The sequence below is a fragment of the Lepidochelys kempii genome, chromosome 2 (assembly GCF_965140285.1).
Source record: "Lepidochelys kempii isolate rLepKem1 chromosome 2, rLepKem1.hap1, whole genome shotgun sequence".
Lineage (NCBI taxonomy): Eukaryota > Metazoa > Chordata > Testudines > Cheloniidae > Lepidochelys > Lepidochelys kempii.
The window spans coordinates 232,424,908-232,451,780 of NC_136381.1; the positions used below are offsets into that span (position 1 = coordinate 232,424,908).

A 26,873-nucleotide genomic window follows, 5' to 3' on the forward strand; every position below is an offset into this window, starting at 1 on the left:
TGTAAGCAGCTCCAATGCTGTTGATGGTGAAGTCATGTTAATCGTCAATTTTTGTTTTGTTTTTTCTTCATCTTCTTGCTCTTTTTTTGTCTGGATAATAATATTCAGTGCTTTTCATCCACAGACCTGGAAGTGTTTTTTACAAAACATTTTTACCCACTTTTTGTATATGGGGGGAACAGGGGGCAGAGATTTTGAGTAATGTGCTCAAGGTCATATGAGTCAGTAGTAAACCAGACAAATTGGAGGACTGGGCCAAAAGAAATCTGACGAGGTTCAACAAGGACAAGTGCAGAGTCCTGCACTTAGGACGGAAGAATCCCATGCACCGCTACAGACTAGGGACCGAATGACTCGGCAGCAGTTCTGCAGAAAAGGACGTAGGGGTTACAGTGGACGAGAAGTTGGATATGAGTCAACAGTGTGCCCTTGTTGCCAAGAAGGCCAATGGCATTTTGGGATGTATAAGTAGGGGCATTGCCAGCAGATCGAGGGATGTGATCATTCCCCTCTATTCGACATTGGTGAGGCCTTATCTGGAGTACTGTGTCCAGTTTTGGGCCCCACACTACAAGAAGGATGTGGAAAAATTGGAAAGAGTCCAGCAGAGGGCAACAAAAATGATGAAGGGACTAGAACACATGACTTATGAGGAGAGGCTGAGGGAACTGGGGATGTTTAGTCTTCAGAAGAGAAGAATGAGGGGGGATTTGATAGCTGCTTTCAACTACCTGAAAGGGAGTTCCAAAGAGGATGGCTCTAGTCTGTTCTCAGTGATAGCAGATGACAGAACAAGGAATAATGGTCTCAAGTTGCAGTGGGGGAGATTTAGGTTGGATATTAGGAAAAACTTCTTCACTATGAGGGTGGTGAAACACTGGAATGCATTACCTAGGGAGGTGGTGGAATCTCCTTCCTTAGAAGTTTTTAAGGTCAGGCTTGACAAAGCCCTAGCTGGGATGATTTAGTCGGGGATCGGTCCTGCTTTGAGTAGGGGGTTGGACTAGATGACCTCCTGAGGTCCCTTCCAACCCTGATATTCTATGATTCTATAAAGCTGGGAAAGGAACCCAAGTTTTGTGACTCCTGGTTCTGGTATCCAGCACTGGAGCACCCTGCCATTCTGGCTCATTTTGATAGCAGTGTTTTTTTCTCTATGAAGTGAAAATGAAGAATATACCCAAAGTACTCTTTTGCAGTAGGGAAAAGATTTTTAATTGCTGTTATTCTAAAATGTCATTTATTGTGTTTGTGATCATTTCCTATTTCTAAATTTCCAAAACCATGTTTTATCATTATCTCTGTCTACTCTTTTTGAAATATGACCTGTCTTATATATAATTTGCCTGTCTTTCCTCCCAGTTTTGCCATTTTGCTCTCCAAATGTAGGTTTAGGAAAACATAACTGATGTATTAACTGCTCATCTGTAAATGTCCATATCTAATTCAGAGTTGAAAATTCATTCCTTAATTCAATTTTCTATAATTTTGTTTCTCTTTATGATAAATTTTGCCCCCCCCCCATCTCTCTCTCTCTCTCCCTCTAGAATACAGTGGTTCTCAAACTTTTTTTCCACAGACCACTCAAAAATTGCTGAGCGTCTCTGCGGACCACTTAATGATCTTTCCAAATGTTGTCTGTACCATTAGCTAACTATTGTAAAGCGCTTTGGATAAAAGTGCTATATAAAAAAAAACTAATTAAAATGTTTTTGTTCTTCAAATGAAAGCACACAACTCATATTTTAATATCAGTAGTCTTATCTTTCTAATGCGATGTATGTGCCCTGTCTCCCCTGCCACGGCAGCCCCTGAGCTGGGGCTGGGAAGGAGGGCCGTCTCTCCCTGGCAGTCACAGCCCTGGAGCTTGGGAAAGTCACCTCTTTCCCTGGTCGCCACAGCCCTGCACATCCCAAATCCGCCCCTCCCCCCACTTCTCACCCCGCTGCCCCCTCCCACTTACCCCCTATTTCCCCCAAGGCCACCACATCACCTTACATGTGCGTCCTCTCCAGGGTCCAGGCACCTAATTAGTGGAGCCACGCCTACACAGCTCCACTAATTTAGGTGCATGGCCCTTCATTCTCTTGTGTGCAGCCACCCAGGGGTGCATCTTAGAGGGAACTATCCGCAGACCACCTGAATGGAGCTGGCGGACCACTGGTGGTTCATGGACCACAGTCTGAGAACCTCTGTCTAATACATTTTATAAGAAAGGAGGTATGGGAGAAAACTAGTAGATTCACAGAAATGTAGAACTGGAAGGGACCTTGAGATGTCGTCAAGTCCATTCCTCTGTGCTGAGGCAGGACCATGTAAATCTGCACCATTCCTGACCTGTGTTTGTCCAACTTGTTCTTAAAAATCTCCAGTGATAGGGATTCTAAAACCTCTCTTGGAAGCCTGTTCCGGAGCTTACCTACCCTTAAAATTAGAAAGTTTTCCCTAATATCTAACTTCAATCTCCCTCGCTTAAGATTAAGTCCATTACATCCTGTCCTACCTTCAGTGGACATGGAAAACAGCTGATCACCATCCTCTTTATAATAGCCCTTTACATATTTGAAGATTGTTATCCTGCTCAATTTTTGTAACCTTTCTTCATAGGTTAGGTTTTCTAAACCTTTTATCATTTTTATTGCTTTCCTCTGGACTCTTTCTAATTTATCCACATTTTTCCTAAAGGGTGGTGTCCAAAACTGGGCACAGTAGTCCAGCTGAGGCCTCACCAGTGCCAATTAGAGTGGGACAGTTACCTCCCATGTGTTCCATAGGACACTCCTGGTAACACACCCCAGAATGATATTAGCCTTGTTTGCAACTGCATCACATTGTTGAATCATATTCAATTTATGACCCACTGTAATCCCCAAATGTTTTTCAGCAGTACAACCACCTGGTCAGTTATTTCCCCTTTTGTAGCTGTGCATTTGATTTTTCCTCCCTACGGGTAGTACTTTTCTTTATTGAATTTACATCTTGTTGATTTCAGACTAGTTCTCAAATTTTTCAACTTATTTGCAACACCTCCAAGTTTGGTGTCATCTGTAAATTTTATGAGCATATTGTCCACCCTGTTTTCTATCTCATTAATGAAAATATTGAATAGTACTTGACGTGAGACTCAACCCTGCAGAACCCCACTAGACGCGCCCTCCTAGTTTGACAGAGAACCATTGCTAATTACTCTGAGTACAATCTTTCAACCTGTTGTGCACTCACTTTAGAGTAATTTCATCTTGAGCACATTTTCTAGTTTGCTTATGAAAATGACGTGGGACTGTTTCAAAAAACCTTACTAAAATCAAGATATATCCCATTGACTGCTTTCTCCCATCCACTTGGCAGGTAATCCTGTCAAAGAAGGAAATTAGGTTGGCTTGGTATGTTTTGTTCTTATCACTTGCCATCCAATTGGATGTAATATGTGTTTATTTTTTTTAGGTGTATAGAAGTAGTATCTTTAGTTCATTCATAATTGGTCTGTTTGCTGTTCCCATAGCAATGTTTTGATGATCATGTATTTGTTAAAACTCAGACCCCCGTAGTTCAGTTTACAGTGAGAGGATGAAATACCTATTAATGTCCAACTCCATTTCCTTGATTAATTAAGATTTTCTTCATTCTTTTGTTTCAATGTAAGTCATACAGTACAATTTCTATAAATACGGTGTCTAAAGAAAAGGAAGCTATCTCGTTCGGTGCAGTTTAATTGTGTCTTTTATTCTGGCAAGCAATCATTTTTGTATTTGTGAAGTTTGCTTACTGATATTTGAAGTTTAAGAGCCTTGCATGTTTCATTCTTTGATCCATCATGTCACAAATGGTTCTTTAAAATTAAAGTGAATACAGTGCTAGATTGAGAGTTGTGGAAATGAAAGTCTTGTATACACATATGATACATAGAGGGTAAGACTGGAGTGAGGGATGAGCAAAGTTAGAACCACCAAAATCTAATAATTTTCTGTCTGGATGTCCCACTTAAAATGGTTTGTTTTGTGCGACTCTTCCCCTGCCTCCATTTTACTCCTTCCCCTCCCTCCAAAAAAAAAGTTGTCCTTCTGTTCAGACAGTACAGACAGTGGTATGAATTCTTCTACATTATCCAGTGAATGGTATAGCTCAACTCTGAGTTTGAGGAACTAGTTCTAAGAGTGAGAAAGTAATTCAGTCCAATGCTTCTCTGATGGGACTGCCAACAAGATTGCCATTTGTAATTCCTCTGGTAGGAGTTCTGTAGGACTGCCACCTCCCCTCACATAAATTACAAAAGTGTCCTTAGGTAACAAAGATTTATAGTTTGGATGCAAACATTTCTAAAAATAATACCAAGGGAGTTTGGATTGAAAATATCACATTCCTATCCCTCTTGGATTCAGTCAGATCAGTGTTTGAAAATAGAACCCTTGATGCAGTTGCATCCACAATAAAACCTATCTAGGCCTCATCCTGTGATGCCCTCTGTCTCCTGGGGATTTCTAATGGATGTGATGAGGGCTAGCCAGCCTCCACTTCCATGAGTGGTTGGTAATGGTGGAAATCACGTGAGAACAGCCATTCTTACTAGTTTTCTACTGCTTTGATTTATACCACAGACACTGTGATGGTTTAGATACATATATAAACATGGAATTATAACTGATAGGTTCTGCAAAAACCAGAGGCCACTGGGTTTATCCACTTCTGCTAAGTGAAGTTGATACTGTAGAAAGATCATGTGTGTTTCTGTAAAAAATGACCGAAAAATGGACTACAAATGTTTTGTTTTTGAAGGGTTCCTGCTGATGCCTCATTAAGTTGTGCTCAAATGGCTAGTAGTAAAAAAATTTAGCACTTGCAGTCTGATCTAACTTTACTGAAGATGGTGGAAAGTTTTTTGTTGATTCCAGTGGGAATTAGATCAGGCCAGCAGTGGTTTTTGCTTGTGTAACCATAGAGTGAAGCTATGGCCTTTTATGAATCCTGTCTCATTAAACAGAGCACAATGGTTTCTAGAGCAAATATATGAAAGATATTTAGATAAACAAAACTGCTTTTGCTTTTGGAGACACTAGTCAGTAACCAACTGCCTTTCAGCCACATCTTTCACAGATTTCTGTACGCTTCTCCCACACATGAAATATGAAGAAAATCTTGGGAGTTTTCATTGTTTTTAGTGTTAATTTCAGATTTATAACTTGGACTCTTAAGTGCTCCACTTTGCTTCCATCGGCAGAGTAAAACAGAGTGCAGCAGATTCGGGCACTGAGTTGGGGCCACTGGAGTTGCCTCAGGCCTACAGAAAGATCCTGGCAGTGGAGCAGCCTGCCCCTGTTGCCCCTATTCTGGTGTTTTTCCCATGCCCTAAATAGGGGTTCTGGAGAGTGAAAACACGTACTGTTCCTCTTGCTGTATAAAGGCACAGACTCTTCACATATATGTCATTTCTGTAGTGGTGGGGAGAAAAACTGCCCCATCCCATGAGGAAAACCAGGTGGAAGCCTTGTAAGTCCGAATATAAAGCATTCCCTGCCCCAGTGTGAGAATAACCTATATGAGGGATGATTTTGTCTTTTTCTTAGAGAAAAGTTTTTATGAGCATTTCTATAAATGTTTATCATGGGGAAAAATGCGAAACCAGGGGCCAGACAGAAATGATACCCAGACTTAATTTGGCTGTCGAGAGGACTAGTAGAGCCTCTACTATAAGTACCAGACTTGTCGTCGCAACAGCATGGGATGGTTTAACACTTGGATCTTCAGTCTCTTCATCGAACAGCATGGAGAATAGGATGCTGGGGTTGTTAGAAAAAAGTTGTGCATTAAAAGTGCAAAATGTATTGTTACATTCCAGGAAAAAGTCCACATGAAAATGTTATAGTCATAAGTGAAAAATGTTGTGGATTTCCATGTGTGGTATAGATCCATACACAGCACCAATTAGTTATATATGAGAATATTTATTGTATCTTATAAAAACAGCTCTTTCACTATCTTCTGTGAAGTTCACCTTTCAGCTATATCAGAGTTGCATGCTCCTGGAAGTGGTAAACCAATTTTCATTAATGATATAGTCAACATGTTCTTAAAAGGGTCTTAATAAGACACCATGTTCCATCTTGTGATTTGAACTTAGTGCTTTAGCAATTGATGAGACCTCCCTTTGAACCTCTGGGAAGTTGTGCTTTGTTTCATCTGACTATTAAGATAATTGCTGCAATATGTATAAGCAAATTATATGCATTAGTGGCTGATCCGCTATTCACTGTCTTTCAAAAAGATAAAAATCATTCTTCATATTCACCCAACATTTCTACCAAAGGAGGTCTCAAATTTTCACATAAGACAGTATACAACTTTACTAGTGCTTTTCCCCCCAAGCTTCATGCTCAGAAAGGGAAGCTAAATTACATGTTGCATATTAGAAGAGCTTTAGCTTTTTATTTAGACAGGACTAAACCATTTAGACAGGCTCCAAGCTCTTTACTGAAAAGCGAAATAAGGGTAAAGCTATTTCTATACAAACACTTTCAAGTTGAGTTAGAATTTGTGTTAATGAAACTTATGAACTGAAGAGTTTATCTGTTCCCCAGGGAAATAGAACACATTCTACTAGATCCAAGGTAGACTCTATGGCTTTTTCTAGGCATATACCTCTAATAGAAATATGTACAGCAGTAACATAGAGTTCTGTTCATTTGACTAAGGCTATTCCTTAGATTTAGGGTCAGATCTGATGCAAGTTTTGGCAACAAAGTCCTGCAGTCCTTATTCAGTCAGGACTCCAGGATCCCAATGGCCGTGATCAGAGTACTGTTTATTACTCTGTCCCTGAGTGGGAATCTGTGGAGAACAGTTGAAGAAGAAATTAAGGTTACTTACATGTAACTGAGGTTCTTCAAGATGGATTCTTCATATTCATGCTCGCTGCCTGCCTTTTCCCACTACCTCAGAGTCCAACTTACCAAAGGGCTTGGAGCCACAGGGAGAAGGAAATGAGGCAGCTGGAGCAACCACACACCTTTTATACTCCCTCTCTGGAATATTTGTCATTCACTGAAGGGAGGGGCTACGGAGGCACGGGAGGGTTCCTACAGATACTACTAGCCAGAGTTCTACCCTGGAGGCTGTACTGGATGGCACATTCCATGAGTGTAAGTACACAGACTCCATCTTGAAGAACCTCAGTTACAGAAAAGTAACATTAATTTTTGCCATAACATCACAATGAGAGTTCATATTCAGTTGGTTCTCTACTATGACCCCTAAATCCTTTTCAGAGTCACAGTTTTTTCAGAATACATTCCCCCATTCTATAGTTATGGTCTGCATTTCTTGTTCCTAGATGTATAACTTTGCTGTATTAAAACTGGGGCTGCCAAGTGATTAAAAAAATTAATTGTAATTAATCGCACTGTTAAACAATAATACAATACCATTTATTTAAATATTTTGGGTGTTTTCTACATTTTTAAATATATTGATTTCAATTACAGCACAGAATAAAAAGTGTACAGTGCTCACTTTATATTTATTTTGATTACAAATATTTGCACTGTAAAAAACAAAAGAAATAGTATTCTCAGTTTACCTAATGCAAGTGAATTGAACTTACAAATGTAGAATTATGTACAAACCACCCCCCTGCATTCAAAAAATAAAACAATGTAAAGCTTTAGAGACTACAAGTCCAATCAGTCCTATTTCTTGTTCAGCCAATCACTCAGACAAACAAGTTTGTTTACATTTGCAGGAGATAATGCTGCCTGCTTCTTGTTTACAATGTCACCTGAAAGTAAGAGCTGGCATTTGCATGGCACTGTTGTAGCTGGCGTTGCAAGATATTTACGTGCCAGACGTGCTAAAGATACATATGCCTCTTCATGCTTCGGCGATTGTTCCAGAAGACATGTGTCCATGCTGATGATGGCTTCTGCTTGATAGCGATCCAAAGCAGTGCAGACCAATGCATGTTCATTTTTATCATCTGAGTCAGATACCACCAGCAGAAGGTTGATTTTCTTTTTTGGTAGTTTGGGTTCTGTAGTTTCCGCATTGGCATGTTGCTCTTTTAAGACATCTGAAAGCATGCACCACACATTATCCCTCTCAGATTTTGGAAGGCACTTCAGATTCTTAAACCTTGGGTCGAGAGCTGTAGCTATCTTCAGAAATTTCACATCGGTATCTTCTTTGCATTTTGTCAGATTTGCAGTGAAAGTGTTCTTAAAATGAACAGCATGTGCTGGGTCATCATCCAAGATTGCTATAACGTGAAATATATGGCAGAATGTGGGTAAAACAGGGTTTCTAGTGGAAAATACTTTGCTGTACTCGTGATACAAGCACATTCTTCTCCTCTTCCTTTTCAAATATAAAACAGAATTATTTATTTAACACTTCTGCCTTTTCTGGATCTTTATTAACAATTTTACATTCTCCATGTAGTAATTGACTTATACCATTGATAAAAATTCTTTTGTTCCTAATATATTTTTTAAAAAAATCTTTCATTGTCCTTATGCTTGCAAGCCAAAGACTTTTCCCTTTCTTTAGCTTTCCTCATCAATTTTCTGCACATTATAACATCTAATTATATTGATTGCTATCTCTTCTTCATTTTTCCCATTTGTTATATGTTGTATTTTTAATATCTAATTGCTGCCTTCACTTTGCCACTCAACCAAAAGCTGTTCTCTTTTTTGATTGTGGATTTGTGGCCTTTTGGCCATCTAAAACTTTTCTTAAAGACCTCCCAATTTTCATTTAAAATTTTCTGTCTAAATTTTTTCCTCCTAGTCAATTTCACTCATAATTTTCCACAACTTTGGAAAATTAGGCCTTCTGAAACACCAAGTATTCATGTTTCTGTTTGGGACCATTCTCTGTTTGTCTATATTGAATACAATCAGGTCATGATCACTTGTTCCCTAGGCAACCACTAACTTCTAGTCCACTGATGAATTCATCTTTAACCAGCTCAATGAGATCCAAAATAGTTACCTCATGTTGGGTTAATACCTTATGCGTTTGAAAAGTATAATTAGTATGCTTAGTATAGGTTCTTGTATATAAATGTCCATCTGCAAGTATGATCTGGAACGGCACTGAACACTGATCGCAGAAACTACCCCTGCATTGTCACTGATTGGCACCAATTTCTATACTCAGCACAGAGAGAGCAAGTACTCTCAAGTTTCCCATTGATTTCAGTATGCTGTGGATCAGTTTCTTAGGGGGATAGAGAGACTTATCCTCTTATTCCTAAAGGGTAGTTCCTTGAATTCAGACCTGAGGAAAATTGGCAGGGCAGCAACAATATCTCCCATGCATTATCTGTCCTGAGGAGAAATAGGTAATTCTCATCTCCATGGCTGTCAATCGGACACCTTTAAAAAGACAAGCTCACTTCAAAAAATTAAACTGAACTAATAATAATAATTAATTAATCAAGGGAAAGAGTTAAAGGAACAATAAGTACTGAGTGAAAGTTTCTTAATTAAAGAATTCTGAGATGATTTCTGTAGCTGCACATGCCCTGTGCAAGTCACAAGTGATTATATTGTAACCAGCTCACGATGTCTGTACATCCAAATGGAAGTTGCTTTTCTGATCTGCGTGCTGATAATTTACAGGTTAACTAGTTTCTCATTTCACCTGCTTCCTTGGCCAGAGACCTAACTAGCAATTTGAATACATTTTGGAGCCATTATGTGGTTATTACTTTGAAATATCACAGAAATGAACATCATGCATGGTTTGTTGTAACAGCTTTTTAAAAAATCCAAGTGTTGGAAGGTCATGTACAGATAATAACTGAACTGAAGTTATATAAGTAGGCTTTCTACAATGACTGATAGTCTAGGTGCCAAGGACCATTACACCACACCCGAACTGGTAATGATAAGGACAAGGCCACAAGAATAGTTAAATCTGAGAAAAACAGGAAAACGCCTAGGGCAATGAAATAAGCTATCTAGATAATGTAAGTGGAGGGATGCTAAGAAAGCATAACCCAGTCAGGAAAAGAGTGTTGTCTGTGATTACAAAAATGAAGGCTGTATATAGCTTGAAATATACCAAGTATGGATAAGGGTGATGAGTGATCAGTTAGGTAATACATGCAAGAACAAGGATGGCTCGTGTGTGATGCATGAGTTATGTAGTGTATAAGGCATAAAAGAGTGCTAATTACTGACCACGAGGGAACAACGCAGGATCTACACAGCCAAATGGGAATGGACCTGATGATAACAGAAACAGCCTACCTGCACTCCAGGACTGGGTAACTGATCACTAGCCTGTCCTGCTCTGTTTTACTTATACTTCATAATTGATTAAGGTGGTGATATATTGCCCTGAATATTTTCTTAATAAAACATTAAAATTGAGTAAGTTTAATAATTGGGTATGGACAGTTTGTTTTGCCCAATAAACTCACCTAACTCTCTGCCACACATTGGAAATCTTAATCTGTGAAAGGAGACCAATTTTTTTCTGGAATGGGAAAATTGTTTTGTGGTATTTAGATTGTATTCTGGTGCATTTGTACACACACTGTATATGGTCTGTGTGTTCTGTTATTTAATTTGACAAATACAGGACAAGTATGATCTGTAATGGCACTGAACACTCATTCACTGCAATGGGAATTACAGGTGCTCAACACTTCTGAATAAATCAGACCCAGTAAGACTACTAGAATTGTATAGGTCACCATGCAACATCTCTGGTCAAAACAGTGTGAAATTAACTTCTGTCTGTTTCTGGTTTTTTTGTTTCCACACAGTAGGAAGACTGCAACTCCAGCAAAGAGAAATTGTTAATGATTCATATAATTAACAGTGGTGACAAATAAGTTGTTCGTGAGGCAGGGAAGAAATATGATGGACATTTCTGTCCAGCATCCACTTTATATATAGCACCAGTTGAAAAATGGTTAATGCAATAATCCCACCAACCAAACTGAAAAAGTCTGGGGAAATCATTTCAGTAAAAGCTGTATGCAGTAATCTGGGGAAGCTACTTCCTAAGCATATTTATGGACAAGACTACTGCTCTAGATGAGGTGGACAACAAATAGTACCTCAAAAAATAGTGTTCAAATATCAACTCGCTAGAAATCTTCCATGTTTTTTCTCCCACAAGAAATGAGATGGAAACAAGAGTTGGCATCTTTCTCTGCATGTTGTTTATTTTCTGTCAAGCTTTTACTGCATTTGAAATATTTGTAAAGTTTGCTCTGATTCCTTAATAGCTACATTGCTTTTGTATTGCTAAAACTGATTTTTACAATGTCTGCAAACTTACATGCTCGTGTCTCGAGAGCTAGGGAAATAAATAATAACACATTTTAAAAAATACAATGCCTGAACCCAACACTAGCATCAGTTCTAGCTTTTTGATGTCCCTATATATCTAGACTCTATTAATAGAACGTATTACAGAACAGATATACTATTGACAGAGACCCATAAATCAGAGAATAAAAATAAGCCATAGATGCTTGTTGATACAAATGAAATATGACTCATTAGCTGGGCACTGTGTTAAGACCGGCAATCTTTGTGTTGATTTCTTTACTGGAAGTATATGTACCAAATTATGTGATGTAGGAACTTGGAATAGAACCCAGATTTTCTAATTTACTAACAATAAAAAATAAAGGGGGGAGGGGCATAGTTCTACCAGAACTAATGTTAGGCTAATTACAGTGCTCCAGTCCAGCCACACTGTAAGATTTACAAATAGTAGAAATGGGAATTACAATAAAAGGGCATTTAACAGTGTAGTCACAGAATGTTGTCTGTGAGAAAGATGTTTAGAATGAATTTAGCCTCTTTGTTGAAAGGGCAGATGCTGGTTTCCTTACATCATCCCTGTTGAAACGATTTCATTTCCCTTCAGAAATACATGAAGTTAATGTATCTGAATTACGGCAGTGCATAAGACTGTTTTTTTACACAAAACTTAATAGCTATTTATACATCAGTTATTCTATACACATTGACTTGGTTGTTCAGCTGAAGGCTATAATTAGTGTGTAATTGCAAGATGTTAAAAGATTCTCCTTTAAGCATGGATCAAGGTACCATTTAAAATACTCTTATACAGCAGTCATTTGGCCTTAATAATATGGCCTTATGGGGCAGGGGACAGGGGTTATGTAGTCATTTGGTTGCTAGAGAGAGTAAATGGAATAGTTTTGATCAGTCATTAGAAATTGGCAATAAATAAAGTCCTTGTGGAGCTTTAACTGCAAATTAGCTTTGCAGTTAAAGCTGTGCATATTTATCTTTGCTTAAGATAAATAATGCAATAGTTATTTTGTAATCCCTTATCCCCATTACCTCTGGAATTGATCTCTTCCTTGGGTCTCTATGATGTCATTAACCTACATTTTAGCTTCTATAAAAACATTATGTCATCTGAATGATGAATTAAACTTGGAACTTTAAATTTACTGTACCTTTTTTGAATCATCTACCATAACAGTAATAACTCTTGACTCTAACCACTTGAAAAGTACTTGGTTAAGTTGTTTGCATACCATCTTTCTGATAGTATGATTTTACTTATGTTTACTTTTATTACGAATCTGGAGCTTTTGAGGCTATTAGGAGTTGCTTATTAAATGCTGTCACTGGAGCTAATGCTCTTTGGCATATAGGGTACATCAGAAGATAACCATAAAGTACCTCTATCTGCAACAGCTGTGAGTGAAGTGCATCAGTAACGACTGCTAATAAGTTGTCATTTCCAGATAAAGCAAAACTTATGGTCAGTATATTTCCCTTTAGGCTTTTTATTTATTTAAATTGAATTTAGTAATTTTGTATTAAACTACCATGGGTTCAGCTCCTGTTGCTACAGTTACAAGCTCAACAGAGTGAAAATTACTTCTGGTGCTTTTCTCACATTTGAAGGCTCTAGGAACACAGGAAGTCCAAAGATAATGACCACAGAAACAATCACAAGTACAAAGTCTTATCTGTACTACGAGTTTTATTAAAGCAATAAGTAATGTTACAATTACCTGTGCATATATAAATCCTACAAAAATGCATGCAGTGACTAAGACTGTAGTCATACTCACATCCTCAAAGATATTGGAGAGTCCAATGGATCTCTCAATAGATCAGGGATTGGCAACCTTTAGCCTGCAGCCCGCTAGGGTAACCCCCCTGGTGGGCTGCGCCAGTTTGTTTACCTGCTGCGTCTGCAGGTTCGGCTGATCGCAGCTCCCAGGGGCTGCGGTTTGCCACTCCAGGCCACTGGGGCTGCGGGAAGCAGCAATTGCCAATCATCGATAGAGGGATTGTTCCTGCTCAAGTTTCTCATGGGGTTATCCTTTGGGGTTCTCTCACTTTTACCCAACCAGGGAACCTCTCTTATCTTGTTGTTATGACCACACCTAACACCATATGCATGAGGGTTTCAACCCTCTTTTCCTTATCTGTACTTCCATCCCCCATGAATATCGGGGTGTCCCATTTTTCATAGGTTGTTCTTAGTTCCTTTCATTGTCATTAGCATCTATGCACAACATGTGTCCTTGGCAACCTGTGGTCAGGACAGAACATTCAAAGGTGTTACAATCAGGTGTCTTGTGGTCTTCGACAATATATTGCAGTCTACTGCAATCTACTGTTCCATAACATCACCTATTGGCACATTTTTTTTACAGTAATCTTGTGATTTCCTTGCATAGGGTTATTCCTTAGTCATTCACTCATGTCAAGCATTCTTAAGCCTATGGCCTAGTCTGGCTAAGGTAAAATCTTATAGGTCTGAGCCTGTAGGCTTTGCATTCCAGCAATGCTTTACTTATATACCTAATACACACTCATCACTCCTAAATACTTGTCAGCCTTATACTTCTATAAACCTACAATTTAAATCTATTTAACATGCATTGATTATATATGAAATAGCATATGAATTGACCATAACACCACATAATACAATGACAAATAGATGATAAAATGAACTAATTGGCTGCATCCCCTAGAATATAAACTATAATTAAGCCCTTGAAAATGTAAATATCATCTATCTACTGCAGTAGCAGTTTGTGATAAATCTGCGCACTTTGGATGAGTAGTTGTATGTGAAAGAGCATCCATTGTGATTCCACATACCCCTCTCCAGAGGTGTGAGGGAACCTCCAAAACGATTTCGGGACTGATCTTGCAGTCCTTTCTCAGGTAAAGATCCCATTCCTTTCAATGACAATTCCAGATGTGACCAAATGTAGGATTAGAGCTTTGGACAGCTGGGAATGGCTTCCATGTTCTTAGAGAATCATAGAACTGGAAGGGACCTTCAGAGTCATCTAGTCCATTCCCCTGCATTCAAGGAAGAACTAAGTATTATCTAGACCGGGGTGGGCAAACTTTTTGGCCTGAGGGCCACATCCAGTTTCCAGAATTGTATGGAGGGCTGGTTAGGGGAGGCTGTGTCTCCCCAAACAGCCAGGTGTGGCCCGGCCCCTGCCTCCTATCCAACACACCCAGCCCCGCTCCTCGGCCCCTGACGGCTCCCCTGGGACTCCTGCCCCATCCAACCCCCCTCTCATTTCTGACTTGCCCCCCCGGGACCCCTGCCCCATCCAACCACCCCTTCTCCCTGTCCCCTGACCGCCCCCAGAACCCCTGCCCCTGACTGCCACCCCATCCAACCCCCCCTCCTTCCTGACTGCCCCCCGGGGACCCCTACCCCATCCAACCCCCCTGTTCCCCGCCCTCTGACTGCCCCGACCCCTATCCACACCCCTGACCACCACCCCTAACTCCCCGCCTCTCTATCCAACCTCCCTGCTCCCTGCCCTCTTAATGCACTGCCTGGAGCACTGGCACCTGGTGGTGCTGCAGCCTTGTGCCCAAAGCACCAGGTCAGGCCGCAGCTCTGCAGCTGTGCTGCCCGGCCGCCCAGAACATTGCGCTGGTGGCGTGGCATGCTGAGGCTGTGGGGGAGGGGGGACAATGTGGGAGGGGCCAGGGGCTAGCCTCCTGGGCCAGGAGCTCAGGGGCTGGGCAGGAGGGTCCTGCGGGCTGCAGTTTGCCCGCCTCTGATCTAGACCATCCCTGACAGGTGTTTGTCCAGCCTGCTCTTAAAAGATCCCCAATGATGGAGATTCCACCACCTCCCTAGGCAATTTGTTCTAGTGCTTAACCACTCTGACAGTTCGGAATTTTTTCCTAATGTCAAATCTAAGCTGCCCTTGCTGCAATTTAAGCCCATTGCTTCTTGTCCTATCCTCAGTGGTTAAGAAGAACATTTTTTCTCCCTCCTCCTTATAACAACCTTTTATGTACTTGAAAACTGTTATCATGTCCCCTCTCAGTCTTCTCTTTTCCAGACTAAACAAACCCAAATTTTTCAATCTTCCCTCATAGGTCATGTTTTCTAGACCTTTAATCATTTTTGTTGCTCTTCTCTGGACTTTCTCCAATTTGTCCACATCTTCCTGAAATGTGGTGCTCAGAACTGGACACAATACTCCAGCTGAGGCCTAAGCAGCATGGAGCAGAGTGCAAGAATTACTTCTCATGTCTTGCTTACAACACTCCTGCTAATACATCCCTGAATGATGTTTGCTTTTTTTGCAACAGCATTACACTGTTGACTGTATTTAGCTTGTGATCCACTATGCCCCCCAGATCCCTTTCCCCAGTACTCCTTCCTAGGCAGTCATTTCTCATTTTGTATGTGTGCAACTCGTTGTTCCTTCCTAAGTAGAGTACTTTGCATTTGTCATTATTGAATTTCATCCTATTTACTTCAGACCATTTCTCCAGTTTGTCCAGATCATTTTGAATTTTAATCCTATCTTCCAAAGCACTTGCTTTTGATCAGTCATACCCTAGGCTGTCCTTTGACTAGAGAAAGTTTGAAATGGATGGTAATGGTTTTAATTTACTCTAAGTATAGCATATTTCAATAGTAAGACTCAATTACTTTGCTTGGCGAAGAAAACTGGAAACAGAAGTATGTAATCGTATCACACTATTTCTTGCTGCCATTGAGGCAAGAAGTGTGTAATCCTGTCACAGCTAGAAGTAGAGGGTAAACTCCTTCATTTAAATTATTTCTGAGAGTGACAATAATTAATTTGTGACAAAGGAAAACAATTAAAGAGCAAGAAAAAGAAACAGGAACATTAGATAAGTTCCGTCTCTGGCTGTCACTCAAGCACCTTTGTTTTCCATCCCTCTTAGCCTCCTACTTTTAGGTATCCTACAAAGTAGCAGCTGTCATAATATTAGCAGGACTATCTAATCGGCTTAGATCCCCAAGTCACTGGTTTCCATTCTTCTGCAGATGCCATGCAGTTATCAGCAATTGTAAAGTTCTTTCGTTTCAGCTGTAAGCATGGATATCCAGCTGCAATGAATGTTGCAGATCAAAAGTAGAAGTGCAGATTGTAAAATCTCTGGATCACAACTCAAGTTCCTTCGTAAAGGAGAAAAAATGTGAAGCTAGAAGGGAAAATACTAGAAGCTAGCTCCATAAAGTCGTTGATAGTCCCACTGTCTTCCAGTCCCTTGAGCACATAATTTGGATGTTCCCTTGAGCGTTTCTCTAGACCTGTACATCCAGGCCATTTCCAAATCTTTCCATTTCTTTCTCCATGATGTTTCTAAACCCTGGTCTTTTCTTCATGTACGTGCTGCCAAAACTCTCATTTGGGCCCTTATCTCCTGTCTTGAATATTCCAGCCTCCTCCTGTATAGCCTTCCTGACACCCACCTCCTTTGCATGAGGTCCAATCAAAACATGACTGCTAAGATTGTCTTCCTGGCCCATTGTCATGTCATTCCCCCACTTTTTGAGCCCCTTCCTTCTCCACTCCATTGAATGAAAGCTTCTTATCCTTGCCTGTAAAGCCCTTCTAAACCTAAGCTCCATTTGGACAACAGCACCAGAATTATCTCTGGATAATTTATTTTTAAATACGATGATCTTGAAGTCTACTAGTTGTTGTTACATGGCTAGTAGTGTAGTGGCTAGAGCAATGGCGTGGCATGCAGAAGACCTGGCTTCTATTCCTGGTTCTGTAATAGGCCTGCTGTGTGATTTGGGCAAAAGAGTTCCCCTCTCTTTACCTCTGTTTCCCCACCTGCAAAAATGTGGGGTTGTGGGAAGGGAATAATACTGACCTCCTCTGTAAATTGCCATATAAGAGCTAATTATTATTATGGATCTATTTTTATCATTGCTTCTATTCCATTGCTCCTATCCCTGTTACCTCCATCCTACCTTTCCCATCCAATTGATTGTTACGCCCACTTGTTGTATGTTATCTTAAAGCAGATGGAAAATTCTTCAGGCCGGAGACTATGTTTGAATCCATGTTACAGCACTCAGCACAATGGGATCCTGATCCTGACTGGGGCTTTTGAACACTATTATACTACAAATTGTGTGTGTGTGTGTGTGCACACGCACGCGTGCATGTGCATACGTATGTGCACATAAAAATAATCATGTCAAATTTCAACATCTTTTGTGTGCTGAAGAAGGGTAGTGATGTTGTGCTATTGTGCATAAGCTGATTGCCACAGAGTAGAGTGTTGCATTTTTCTGCATGTTATACTAACAATACTTAACCCTTCTGTTGAGGCTTCTATCCAAAGATCTCAAAGCGGCTTAGAAACATTAATGACTTTACTCACCGGAGTACTATGGGGCTCATTGTTTTATTATGCTTACTGGACAAGATTTTCGAAATTGACTAGTGAATTTGGGTGCCTCAGATTTTAGGTGTTCAGCTTGAGATGCTTTGGACGGGGCTTGAACTTCAGAGTGATGGATGCTCAACTTGGCCATTCAAAATAACTTGTCACTTTTGAGTGTCTTGGCCATCATGTGCACCATATACAGCATTGCAGAAGTGGACATAGGCACTGAACTTCTTCTGAAACATGATGAAGTTGTCACTGTTGTAAGCAACTGCAGAACTTGGTGCACTTAATGGTGTGATCCATTATAGCAAATCCAGTCCTCATGTATTTTACCTTTGACTTTGCTTCTGTGGATGTTTAAGCATGAGCATTAAGTACTGTCAGTTTAGAAAACGCAGAACTGGAAATTTTAGTTTGAAACATATGTATGGTAATTTATTACCCTGAACGGTTAGGATTTTATACGGGTTGAGGCTAGAACTGGGTGAATTTTTTCAGATGAATTTTTTTTTGCCCCAAAATGCAGATTCAGGTCAACTGAAACATATTTCTGAATTGGTATTGATTTTGGCAAATTGTTTTGGACTGAATGAAAAAAGAAAAAAAATTGAAACGTTGAAATGATTCATTTAATCAAAAAGGAAACATTTCACATTTTCAGTCTAGATTCACAAAGGGAGTTTGCCACCATTCACAAAGCAGCAATTATAAGGTATTCTGGGAAGATATCTCTCAATCTCTTCTTGAAGCTATTCTACTTTGAATAAAACACTTAAATAGTCATTGGCCAGAAAACGAGAGTGAGAATGATTCCATTGCCTACTGATTAGGACATTCACCTGGGCAGGGGAAGACCTGGGTTGGTTCCAGTTCCTGCTCCAGAGCAGGGATTCAGACATGAATCTCCTACAGCACAGCTGAGTGCCCTAACCACTAGGCTAAAGGTTATAAGGGATGGCTCCTCTTCTTTGGGTTTTTTTTTATTTGTGTTTGTTTAGTGAATGTAGCCTCTCATTTCCTTCACTTTAATTAAAATACCCAAACTAAAAAGTTTCATTTTCTAGTTGAGCAAAATGTTTAATTTGACCCCCCAAAATTGTTACCAACTTTTCAGATTTCTCAAGCACACAGACATGCACACACAAACTTTGATTCTGGTCAACTGGGAGAAGTTTTTCAGAAATTCCAGCAAACCTAAAAATCAGTTATTCATACAGCTCTAGTTGATACCGCTAATAAACATGATCCAGAGAGATGGACGTTCTGGCTTTGGTATAGCAGAATCCATTAAGTAGTTAGATCTCTTTATTGAGTGGAACATGTACAATAAAAAAATAATCTCATGCTAATTTAAGATGAAATAGTAGAGTAGACTGACACATACCAAAGAACAATTTTTATTATCAATAATGGGCATTCTAATAAAAAGCAGGTCAATAAAAAGAAAACACATTAAAAATTCCATCATTGTAAAGCCATTAGCTGAAAGTAGTACTGCTTCTTGCTGTTATTAAAGTGGAGAAGTTGTCACAGGGGATTTACTGGCTATCACTCACTTGGAAGTCAGCATTCATTTTCCCACAGATTTCAGTAAGGCCTTTACAGCAGCTATATATCTGAGTTTTGGGATGACTAAAATTTCATTTATAAGATAAGATTATAACATGCAAGGCAAATATTTGCCTCCTATTTTATTTGTTTTTAAAAATATATATATATCTTCTATAATAGATTTAAAGTTTGTACCTTTTCCTTATTAGTTTACTTGTCATAGAAACAGTTTGGTCTTATTTGTTGCTTTAAGGAACAATAAAACTCAGTATTTCAAAGACAAATTTAGAAATGTCTGGGAGATATTTTCCATTTTAATCTGTACTTGGTTTTGTTTGTGTGTTTTCCCCCACACAGGAGGATACAGATCATAATTATTATACTTCCAGGACATACGGCCCATTTGATTCTGTCAGCCGGGATTTGTGGGTGAACATAGACCAAATGGAAAAAGACAAAGTGAAGATCCACGGGATTTTGTCCAATACCCATCGGCAAGCAGCAGTAAGGGATTCGCTATACATTGATACTCTCCCTCTTTGACTGGCTTTGATATTTTTCTCCTATGACTGACACATCAATAATTATCTAGGACAACTTCTACTAAAGGTGGTTCACCTCTGCATTTATAGCTCAGAGCTCTGGATGTCTGTACAATGCTGTGATAAAAAAAATATATGTTGCTTTAGTGCATCTGCTGCAAGTGTCCCTTGGGGAATATTTTCCTCAAGGAACTTTTTCCAGATGAACTGAAAATTCACCTTAGTTGTGTTCGAGGTTAGATCAAAAACTATGATGCACAAAGCAATCCTGCTGCTGTTGAAGGGGAATTTTGCCCCTGGATTCACTGACATCAGGTTTGGGCTCAAGATTAAATTGCTTAACTCCTGTTTTTAACCCCAACAGGGAGTAGACTTGCATTTACATTTTAAATTTGTATGAAGTGCCAGCCACATCTTCCTTTTGAGAACTCTTAAATTCTTGCCAAAATATTATGATTTAAACTTTTTTTTGTCAAATGACGATAGCTAAAGTGGCAGATGTAATTCCATTTCCAGATTAGAAATCTACGTTGGCTAATTCCAGTCACACTGTCCTGTACCATGAATACAAAAATAAGCAGCTAGCATACAATTATAATTGGATGCTGCATGATTTGCAAGTTGTATTCCCATGTCTGACCAACTACTGGAAACTGCCTGAACAGAAGAACCAATATGGGCATTAATTAAATAAGGAACATTAAGATTCTGTGTTGTGACTCAAAATTCTTGCTTCATCTACTACCCAGTTAGTTGCAACAATGAGATGAGGTTCTGACAGTTGAAAAAACTCCAGGTAGTAGCTTTGCTTGATAGCTCAATGGTTCTTAAACATGCAAGAGGGGCCTTCTGAGGCTGAGAGAACAAAAACAAAGCTAAAATTCTTTTCTCCAGTGGGTTCTGTCATATTATTTCCCATAGCCAATAAACCTACCAGTGAGGTGACAAGCTCAGAGGGAAGTAGGAGACAGACGAATCACTGTGGGATTTAGTTCAGAGTTCAAAAACCGAGGAAGGTAATAAATCCAGTAGATTTAGGCTGACAAAGGACAGCATTCAGGCAATCTTTTGCCTAGCCAAAAGGTCAAAATAAATAGCTAAGAAGTCTGTAAGGGGCTGGGGATAATGGAAATAAAGGGGTTGAGACAGTTTCCTATCTTTGGGATGAATTTAATAAAGCTCTGTATCAGTTATCTGTGACTTTTGCACACATTCTAAGTCAGTTCGTGGGGCTGGGGGTTGGGAAGTGTGCCACAAATAAGAATCTTTCATGGTTTTGCTACTCTGCCAAAGGCTTTTTCTCGTGAGCACTCTCTTCACCTGAGTTGGGGAAAAGACTGAAAAAATGCAAACTTTGTACAAAAGAACTAACAATACCTTTCCCAGAGTTGAATATTTTCCTAACAAGAAACACTCTGGCAATAGCTGGGGCCCTAAATCTAGGGTTAAATTAAAATTAGAAATGTTACATAATATTGTTTGGCAGCATTCACCTGGCATTTTTTTCTCTGAATGCACATGTTAACTTGTAAGCACACTTGTTTCAACTTGGACCATTGTGGCTAAGCATGAGAAATTTCAGTCCAAGAGCAAAATTTTGTAAAAGTTGTGAGGGAGTGAATCCAGAGAGTTAGAATGGACTGACACTTAAAATGCTGCAGTGTCGCAGCTGCACCATACTGCAGTGCTTCAGTGAAGACACTACATATGCTGGCGGGAGGGGTTCTCCCATCGGCGTAGGTACTCCGCCTCCCTGAGAGGCAGTAGCTAGATCAGTGGGAGAATTCTCCCATTGACCTAGAGCTGTCTTCACTGAGGGTTAGGTCAGTTTAACTGTGTCACTCAGGGATGTGGATTCTTCATGCCCCTAAGGGCTTGTTTTCATGGTGAACATCCAGGAAAATTAATCCAAATTAACTAAAGATGTGAATTTGAAGTGGATTAGTTAAACCATATTAAACCAAAGTGAATTAAACTAAACCAAATTAAGGTCCCTTTAATTCTGATTAACAGCATCCACACAGGGATGTAATGTGGTTTAACTAATCCATTTCATATTCACCTCAGAGAGTAACAGTGAATCCACCTGCTTTGTGTCCATAATAGATAGAGATGTAAGTAATGATGTTTGCCCACAAAATTCAATTATAGGCATAAAAATCCAGGCATAGATTTTGCTATTGTTTTTAAGACCTCTCTTGAGACCTCTGTTTTATGTCCTCTCTTAAAGATGGATAAGTACCAATGAATCTACCAGTAAGGTTTTATTTCTCTGTGTGTAATTGATTTGTATTTGCATGTTGGATCCACCAACACCCACATATGCTGCATGGCTCAGCTGTCATGGAATGATAGTTTGGAATTGGACACATTCTACTTACCTGGCTCCTACATGGATATTTTACAGGAAAATTTTAAAAATAACTCTCTATACTAAAAGCCTTTTTAATGAATTATGCTTTTAATGTTGCTTTCATAATTCACTCGGCTTTCTGCTAGCCCAGGGACCAAGACTTTTAGTTCAAAGGGTAAAAAATAGTAATTCTAAAAGACTGATTATAGTTAAGTCAAGATTCTAATCTTGCATCTAGAGAAAAGGAATGTGGGCTATAGTTGTACTTGACACCAGTTCATAGCTTTATGCTTCCTTACAAATGATCACCGTGATGACTTTTGAAAAAAAGAAACCACAAAACTAGTATAGTATTTAAAATGCCAAATGGGCGGTCTGGTTGGAGCTTGGCAGAAACATCTCTCATCTCCTTGTGCAGAGATGAAACTCCTTCATTACTCAATGAAAGGTCAATTCACACATCTTGCTGAGACTTAGTGATTTAGATGCTGATGACTTCTTAAGCATCATTCTTTAGTATAGGAAAACAAGGATTCAGATTTGCTTAAAAGCTCAGTGTTAATGCATTTTATAATTTGGGGATTCTGAACAGATGTAATAAAGCTTGAACATATTGTATCAACTTGTAAACCGTTCGGAGCTTGAGGTCATAATGAATTAGAAAGGTAATTTTGCAAAACTATAATTTGGAAAGATTCATTGGACACTTAGTTTTCCCTAGATTCACAGTAAGATCTCAAATTTGACCTCCTGCCTCAATGTTTCAATAATTTGGCAATCTAAATGTTCTTATTTCTTGGATGAGAACTTCTGCTATTTTTGTAATTTTAATTTTTAAACGTTTTTTCAATAAATTACTATTTGGAATTTTGACACTGAAATTTGTATCCTGAGAGATGTTTGGGTTTGTTTACCTTCCACTTCCCTAATATAGTGGTTTATTATCATAAGGTAGCTCATTAGTGTTTGCATTTGTTTATTTTTAAAAATAAAACATTAGTTGTGAAAAAATAGGTAATTAGAAATGATAAAATAAGACAGAGAAATTAGAAATTATGAAAATTTAGAAAAAAAATAGAAAAATTCCAAAGTAAGAAATTGTACTTTCCTAATGGATATAAGGAAGGAAAATGAGGTACAAGCCTGCAGTTATATATAGTGTCATTTCAAAGTTGTGCAGCTATTAGGACAGATGTAACTACCTGTATACAGGACATTAATAATGCCCACCTCACGGCCATGCTGGGATATCATTTCTGTAATAACTGCCTATAGAACACAACGATATCTATAGGACTGACACATCAAGAAATCAGTGTTTCTGACATGGCAATTTGCCTGTAAGTATTTTCTGTATGATTCCTTCTGGGAATGCTAAGAATTATGGTATCACCTTTCTTCCACCATCACCTCAAAATAACTAATGGACAAAATACCTGTTCAGTCTACAAGTAAATAAATGTGTTCTGCAATACTGAAAGAAACATATAGCTTCTGAGTTGCCCATACCATTTCTTACTCTTGTTTTTCAAGGGAAAAGGAACAATGAAGATTAGCCATGAAGTGTGTCAGTTCTAAGTCCTGCACTATCAATGCTTAATGATATTATTCCGCAGTTCTCATTGGAATCATGAACAGTCAATTAATACAGTCTTCCTTTGTTTCTATTCTATCTTTGAAAATAAAAAGGATTATATTTTCCCATCTACAACTCTTTCTCAACATTTTTATTTATTCTTTTTATTTGTCATTAATATTTTGGCAATAAAATTAAACTCCAGTTGTGATTTGGATGCACAGATTCATTGGTAGGGCATCTAATAACAGATTTGCTGAATCAGGAAGGTACCAGATATTTAGTGAATACACAATTCTCTTTTGTGCACACAAATTCTATCACCTGTGCATGGAAAGAGCTTCTCTCCTGCAGAGAATATCAACCCTACAGCATTATAAATGCGAAAGTTCATATAAGCTTTCCAGCTGGAAAGGTGAGCATGTCTTAAATGATGGTTGTCCTTAAAAATACACCTTTAAAAACAGACGTTTATGCCCTGTATTACAGATGATTATTTAAATCCTAATATTGTATTAAACAGATATTACAGTTCCAGGATTTAGGGCCCAACTGTACAAATGAAATCAATGAGAGCTCAATATTTGTTGAATGGGCACAGGATGGGTCTTTTAATAGTACAGCTTTTAATTCAGAGTCCTGCTATATTGCTAAGGGGGCACAGTTGTTTGCCAAAGTGATTCTAAATTGTTGTAAAAGCTATTCTAAATGAGCTGAACAGGAGTAAGGGGAGATATAGGTAGAAATAACAATGGTTAATGTTAAGCAAAAAATAAAAAAAATTAAAAACCCTCTACTTTCTGGTCTGGGCAGAAAGAAATAGTCTGGAGGCAAGACTTAGAACAGTGAAGATTTAAAGAAGTATGTTGAAGATGTAGATACTTAAAAGGAAATATGAATGGGCTTATAAGAAAGGAAGAAAAAAGTAAGATAATTATAAACCAAAGTGGAGAGAGAAGAAATAAATACTGCTATGCTGGTCACTCACAAGTGACCATATCTATTTAAACAGCAAAATCTGCTGCTGCTTTACTCCTTTTTTATGAGTACATATTTTTCTTACCCAATATTGGGGGGCTTGTATGTTTTACCTGTGTCCCTCAGTATTGTTTTGGTCAGAAAATTTGGCATTTTTAAGCTGTGCTGTTGGAAATAATGTATAACAGAAGAAGCACATGGACAATAGAGTATGTACATTAATATACCATGTTTGTCAACAAAGAAAACATGTTGGGAAAAAGCTGTTCACATATTGTCATTAGATGTGCCATCTTGCCTTGAAGTATTCAGTTTATATATATAGAGAGAGAGTCTACATAGTCCAATTAGCACAATGAAAATGCGTTTTGCTGTTCCAGTTGTAAACAAAAAAAAGTAATAACAAATCCCTTCAAAATTCTGGTTTCCATTTAAGAGGAAAGAAAATCTAATTTCAAGTCACTGTAATCTTCAGTGGTTAATTTCATGCCAAATAAGTCATTAAAAATCTCTGATGGCTGGAGAAACTGATCCTTTTGCAAGGGAGCCAAATTCAATCCAAAGGTAGTATACAAATTAAAAACAAGACAGAAGTAGGCTTAGAAAAATACATTTGAAGGATATTTTAAATACAGACCATTGCCTGCAATTGATGGAGTGGACAAATATTAGGGTATGTTGTAATATTCAGGTACTATTATAGCCATGAAATAATGATGGTTGTCATACTAAGAAAAAAGGCAGAAATAACCTTGCTTAGTGGAAACCCTTCCCAAACATGATGATTACCCATACCGAATAGAATCATCCATTTAGTGGGGCTGTATTTTTTTTTAATTAGTAGTGTAGATCCTATGTTTCCATGTGCTGTGTTTTCAGGCCTTTAGCTCGTACACTTTTTTTTCCTCCAATTTAACCACTGGGGATTCCAAATGGCAAGGCTGCTTTAAAAATGGCAGGAATAAATGGGTTAATCACATTTTGAAGTGGAGGGCTCTTCGTTTTTCTCTTCCTATTCTTCACATTATTGATTTTTCTTTTTTGGTGTTGTTCCTTGCAGAGAGTGAATCTGTCCTTCGATTTTCCATTTTATGGCCATTTCCTACGTGAAATTACTGTGGCAACTGGGGGTAAGTGGCTTTCTACCCATTCACTTTAAGGAATCTGACAAGAGTTTCCTGCAGCTGTTTAAAAATGCCTTTTCTTCAGATGTCAAGAGATAAAGTGTAGTATTTATTTGGGAAATATTCCTTTCCACAGAAAGCACATAACAAAATAATTGTCATGTTGGAAAAACCTCCAGCTGCTCAAGTGAAACTGATCTAAAAGTGTTTTCAGTAGGAAAACAAATAGTGTGAATAATTTCCTGTTTAAGTATTTCCCCATTCTCCTTTTGTTTTTACTTCCTTTTGTGATCAGAGCTATAATGCTGGTTATGGAAATTGGTCAGAAGCCACAAAGGAGGGCAAACATAAGCAGGGGAGAAACAAAATGATTTTTTTTCAATTCCAGATTTTTTTTCTTTTGCTGACCTCTGGAAAAAGTAGAGACGGGCCTAAACTACATCCCCTATTCCGAGACCCATCCCCCAGTTCTGGGGAAGATTTTATACAGATCCAACCTTTGTGGCTTGGGTTTATCTGTATAATGGGCCTAACTCAAAACTTTGGGAAAACTTGGATTTGGATCTGAACATCATAGCATAGGCCCATTTCTGTTAACAGATTTACAATTTCTGAGGCAGTGTATCCAACTAGAGGGTTCAATGCAGGTAGAGGAAAGTCTGTTAGGAAAGCTACTAGTGAGATGAGAGAGTGGCACAGCTCAGCGGAAAACTGGGCTCACTGTTTGTGGAAGTTAGTGATGGGCAGTTGTGACATTGACCGGGGTATAATCTGGACTGTTAAACAGCTGTGTCCCCTCAATTCTCCAGCCTTTTACCCTGTTTTGCTGTAAGAACCACTCCTGTTCTGGTTACATAGCCTCTAGCATGCAAAATCACTCCCAACTGAATTATGAGAATGCTCTGGCCAGTCACTCCTGAATTATATCACAGGGTGACACCAGGATACTTCCAGTCCCAGACTCTCCTCCAGAAATGTGTATCGTACTGCCTGCCCCTTCCTTTTGGACACTACAAATTCATAGAAAGTCCGTCATTTCAATAATTAAAAATGATGTGCAGGGACGCTGTTATCTCAAATGGA

At 38.8% G+C, this 26,873-nt stretch overlaps 1 protein-coding gene across 2 annotated transcripts in view; it reads left to right on the plus strand.

The window, feature by feature from the left end:
- Nucleotides 1-26,873, plus strand: part of PLXDC2 (plexin domain containing 2) — a 418,561-nt gene that overhangs the window by 212,161 nt on the left and 179,527 nt on the right. For both annotated transcript variants that reach the window (XM_073334185.1, XM_073334184.1), the window contains exons 3-4: nt 19,575-19,721; nt 25,727-25,796. In XM_073334185.1, the coding sequence (XP_073190286.1) occupies nt 19,575-19,721; nt 25,727-25,796 (217 nt within the window). The remainder of the gene's footprint in view (nt 1-19,574; nt 19,722-25,726; nt 25,797-26,873) is intronic.